The 5,528-nt window shown below is 33.2% G+C and overlaps 1 protein-coding gene and 1 non-coding gene across 2 annotated transcripts in view; one reads left to right on the forward strand and one right to left on the reverse strand.

Annotated features, from left to right (window-relative positions):
- The first annotated feature begins 2,815 nt into the window (after nt 1–2,815).
- LOC107001373 (zinc finger matrin-type protein 2) overlaps nt 2,816–5,528 on the forward strand; it is a 6,624-nt gene continuing 3,911 nt past the window's right edge. Inside the window, exons 1-4 of the mRNA XM_015199463.2 lie at nt 2,816–3,145; nt 3,248–3,328; nt 3,418–3,442; nt 3,819–3,901. Coding sequence (XP_015054949.1) covers nt 3,125–3,145; nt 3,248–3,328; nt 3,418–3,442; nt 3,819–3,901 — 210 coding nt within the window. The 5' untranslated portion in view covers nt 2,816–3,124. The remainder of the gene's footprint in view (nt 3,146–3,247; nt 3,329–3,417; nt 3,443–3,818; nt 3,902–5,528) is intronic.
- On the reverse strand, nt 2,831–2,902 carry TRNAP-CGG. The gene has a single exon. It is a non-coding gene; the product is annotated as a tRNA-Pro (tRNA).

Below are 5,528 nucleotides of genomic sequence, written 5' to 3' on the forward strand. Positions count from 1 at the left end.
ATTTAATTTAACTTTCTAGTGATTGAACAATTTATTAAAATACAAGATTGTCAATTAAAAATATCACAAAATTCTCCACTCTTTAAGGAGTTCTCAACATCAAGGAGCATGTACTAAGATATTTGTGTGATCTGTCTAAATCATGAACCGTCACAAAAATAATAATAAACAACATTCACTATACTAATGATCAGTACAAAGATAAAAATGAATATAATGCTCAAATCGTGCTCTAAAGATAGTAGGTTCATATAACAAATTATAACTATGGGGTAAATTACATCTTTACGTGAATTACAATAATTATGATTATCATTTTAAGTTGAGATATAAATTTATAAATATATCATCAAATTCATATTTTAAAAAAATAATGGTCAAATATATCTCTAAACTATGCAAAAATGTCTAAATATACCCCTTTTGAAGTTTCGCTCATTTGTGTCTTCGCCGTCCAACTTTTCGCTCATATATATCCTTGTAATGCTAGTTGTTTTGCTGAAAATAGCCAATTCATTTTTTCTTTATTTAAATGACAAATAAAATTGGCATATCCCCTTTTAATTATCATGTGATATTTATTTATATTTTAAAAATAAATATACCTATTTTAAATAAGGTATCCGACCTGTAAATCACATCGACCCAAGGTGATCGGAGTTTCAATTCCTTTGATTAGATCTAAAATTGAATAATATTTGATGTTTGAAACACAACTATTTTGAGATCGTTTGTTAGCTGTCTTGCCAGACCAGTAAGGTGAGTGGGAAAGTGTTTTGTCGGCTACCTTGGGTGGTGCTGTTTTGGATCTCGTGGTGGTCAGAGCTATTTGTTGGTTGTTTTTTCAAGGTTGTGCAAATAAATGAGTTCATTGGAGCTCTAGTGTTTGTCAGCTCAAAGCTCACCTTTAGTGGTGTTTTTTTAGGAGAAAGCGATGGATTCGGTCGGAGATGACGTTTCACTGACTAAAGGAATTTGGGTCAGATATGATTTATCGACTTATTTGAAATATTCGCCTAAGAAATTTGAATCGGATAAAATTTACTGATTGGATATTCTATTTAAAAGAGGTGTATTCATTTTTTATTATAAATAAATGACATGTTGTAATTAAAAAGGCGATGTGACCATTTCATTTGTTATTTAAAGAAAAAAAATGAGTTGGTTATTTCCAGCAAAACAACTAATGTCTACAAGGGCGTATTTGGGCGAAAAGTTGAACGACGAGGGCACAAATGAGCCAAACTTCAAACCGAGGGTATATCTTAGACATTTTTACAGAATATAAAGGCATATTTGACCCTTTTCCCTAAATAATTGTGATTTGTCAATGCTAAGAAACATTTATCAACATGGACTTCATACAAACTACGACTAGTCGACAACAGTAGAAAATGAGCATACAAATTTAAGTTATGGTGATAATTGAGTAAGATCCTATAATTTTAAGCAAAAACTTTTAATTTTTTAATATTAAAAAATTACGTTAATAATACAACACTTAGAAACAGTTCATACAACAAGCAAGGGTGTGCATTCTGTTTTTTGGTTTAGTTTTGTACTATTCGATTTGGGTTTTCGATTTCTGATTTTGAAGAAGTGTAATCCAATCCGAACCAAAATAAATTTGGTTTGGTTTGATTTTTCTCTTTTTGGTTTGAGTTTTTTCGATTTGGTTAATCGGTTATATCAATAATAAAAAATGNTTACTTTATATATATATATATATATATATATATATATATAAAATATTGAATTTCTTGAATTTACTTTTTAATATAAATCACAATTACAACGTAAAACACAATACTTAAAAGTATATCAATTATAGATATTCAAACATAGGAGAATAAACTAAATTATATATAAAACGGAGAAGGGTCAAAAATACCTTTGAACCATTCGAAATAGCTCAAATATACCCTTGAACTATATTTCGTCTCAAATATACCCTTCCCCTCAAACTATAGGGTCAAAAATACCCTTCTCATTAACATGATATGTTAAACGTCACTTGGATGCCATGTGGATACCACATGGCATGCCACATAAGCCAATAGAGTTCCACTCATGCCACGTAGAAAATAAATTTACCCCTAATTTTTTCCAATTTTCTCTATTTCCCTTAGAATTTAGAAACGATTTCACTGAAGAACATAGAACCTCTTTCCCTTAGAACTTATGTATTTTATGAAATCGTTCTAAGGAAATGGAGAAATGAAGAAAAGGGGTTCTATGTTCTTCAGTAAAATCGTTTCTAAATTCTACGAGAGATGGAGAAAATTGGGGGAAATTTATTAGTCTACATGACATGATGAAACTCTATTGGCTTATGTGGCATGCCATGTGACATCCACATGGCATCTAAGTGGTGTTTAACCTGTTAATGAGAAGGATATTTTTGACCATATAGTTTGAGGGGAAGGATATATTTGAGCCGAAATATACTTCAAGAATATATTTGAGCTATTTTTGATAGTTAAAAGGTATTTTTGACCCTTTTCCATATATAAAATCATATGGAATCCAACTTAATTCTAAACTCACACATACATAAAATTCAATTTTTTAGATTTTCATTTTTCCAAATTCGAATCAAACCAAAAAACCAAATAAAATAAATTTTAAATCTAAAATTGAATAAATCAATCCAAATTAAAATTTGATTTGATTTTTCAATTTAATCCAAAATTAAATTACGAGGCTCAAAGAGGAAATAATCAATCCTTGTATATTGCAATGTGCGAATTGTGGTTAATCGGGCTTCTTGAACCTGCAACGACAACGAGTGAATTCTAGGGTAAAGCAGACAATGACAAAAGAGAGCAAAGGGGTGTTGCGAGAATCGAACTCACGACCTCTCGCACCCGAAGCGAGAATCATACCACTAGACCAAACACCCGTCGGTTTATCCACATCTGAGCTATCTTATTTGAAAACGAACCAAAACTCTCTTCGCGTTTCCTCCCTGAAAATTGATTCGTCTTCTTTGTTGAACACAAAATCGAACCTAGGGTTTTTACAATTCTTCATTCATCTTCGTGGTCGGGCCTTGTAATTCTCTGTCGATTCCACAAGTTGTTCTCAACTAGCGGCCCCAGCAACTGGTCTAATTCCCCAAGCAATGGATCAATCCAGCAATCATGTACCACTGTTCTTCTCTTTATCTCTCTTTCACTTTGTGTTTTTGTTTACTGGTCTAGTTTTATTGATATAAGTGCTTGGCATCTTTAATGGCGGAATGCAGGTTGTTGGAGTTGATAATACTTCCCGAAAAAAGTTCGACAGAGAAGAGATTTTGCAGCGTGCTCGTGAACGCGATGAACAGGTTTTTTAATTATAAATTATCTTCCATTTTCCCTTCATTTTTAGTTATTTACTTGTTAATTGACATGGTTGATTTGCAATTTGGTGCAGGAGGCTGATGGTCGGAAATCAAAGTGTAAGACTAACATGCATATTTGGAGAATCTTTTTCTTGGATTGTTTATATTGATTGATTTTGTGTAGTTGTCTTTTTTAGTTTGGCCACAGACCTGAATGTTACAGATGATATCCTTTACTGGAGTAATGGAATGTGCCAAAAACGGTGTAGGATGAATATGGAAGATTGATATAGTTGATCCCAAGTCCCAACTAGTATGAATGGAGGTGTAGTTAGTATATGATATGTGATTGGTATAGCTGACGCCAATTAGTGTAGGATGTAGATGGAATTGGCGATGGATCGACTGGTGCTTTTCTTAGTGTTGTATCCATAGAGCTGAAAGTTGAAACCTAGAGTTTACATCATTGAAAATATCATCATTTTTTGTGCAGCAAAAGGACCTCCAGTGCAGAGGAAGCCCTTGAAACCAAGAGATTATCAAGTGGACCTCGAATCTCGGTTAGGAAAGACTCAGGTTTGCCACAGTTTCTTTTCTTTCATATTGCAGTCATTATTGTTTCAACTATCAGTTCAAGTTGACTTTCTTTTTTCCTTTTTCTAAATTGTATGTGTGAGAGAGAGGAACATGTATGACATTAAAAGAAGTTTATATGAGTTCTCAGCTCTTTTAATTGCATTGACTGTGACTTTCTGTTCAAACTTTGAGATTTTGTGGTGCTTTTTGTCATTTAAATTTCATTTGAATTATGTAGCCTCTAGTGTGATGAAGAAGTTTTTATTATTTGCAAACCATCAGCCAAATCTTAACTCTTTCTTGTTTGTAATGAACTATAAGCTGTAATGTCTAGTCCCACTGTCTTGGAGAAAGGTTATTAATTCCAAATATTGCATACAAGACTGCTATTGTATAATAATAAATGTACTCTTCTCCTCTTGTGTGTGTCTTGGAAATATATTAGAGGACTGTGGGACGAGTTTCAGTAACATATAAACTTGTAGGTGGGGAGTGAGATGAAGACAGTAGGGTTGCTAGATGTTTAAATAGGGCATACTACTCTGGAGGAGGAATTCTCGAGTTCTATGACTTTCTCCTTTATCTTGACAATACCAGTGCTCATTGTAGGAGGAATAACGGTTAGGAAATAACAAGGTCTGTCAATGCTGGGGAACTGATTGACTCCTTAATGTTGATTGGGAACCAGGAAGAAGACAAATAATCTGTTGGAGTATATTTGGATTGCATATAAAACTGAAATATTCACAGTGAAGACATACTATACAATGTAGTCCAAAACTGATGACAGGAACAAAATTTGGGTCACTTGGCCTTGGCCAGTGGTATGAGAAACTAGAGATCCTCGTAAAGTAGCATGTGTTGGGTGGATTGTCTCTCGTAAAGCATGTCTACAGGATATTATGTTTCGGAAGGGGTGATACTTTATGTAGGTGATAAGTCACCACCTCTTTGGAAGTATATGAATGCATGAAAGCCTTAATATGGAACTAAAATATACTTGTCCCCCAATGGATACCTCTTCGGAAGTGGCACTCAAAATAATCTCAACATGCAGACCATACATATTGAACATTTTATAAACTTTTGTAGATTGACACTTGAGGCATTTTAGGTCTTGGAACCTGTTTGGATTGGCTTTTCGCTTATAAGCCAAAAGCCATAAGTTGGAACTTCCAACTTATGGCTTTTGACTTATTTTTTTACCATTTTAGCTAAAACTAAGTGCTTATAAGCACTTTTTTTAATTTACCGTAACACTTCAGAAGTGTTTAAAAGCTGGTTTGGCTTGAAAACAGTTAAAATAAGCCAATCTAAAAAGGCTCTTTATCAAGTCTTGTATGTTTTTTTTTTCTGCATCCTATTTTAGTGAAACTGAATTATATGGACTTGGATATCTGTTGTGATTGACACAATTTAGAATTTCGTCTGTTGATAATGTGACATATGGAGATTAGGTTTCCTTCTAAGGGATATGTTTTTACATAATTTCTTTAGTTTGGTTGCCTTTATAGTTCCTCTTTCGCTAGGTCAAATTTTTATAGAATTAACAGAAAACAAATGCGTCACAACTCTATATATCTCCAAGAACCCTAAACATTAGGCTAAATATGTAGAAGATCCCCCC

This window comes from Solanum pennellii, chromosome 1 (genome assembly GCF_001406875.1).
Source record: "Solanum pennellii chromosome 1, SPENNV200".
Classification (NCBI taxonomy): Eukaryota; Viridiplantae; Streptophyta; class Magnoliopsida; order Solanales; family Solanaceae; genus Solanum; species Solanum pennellii.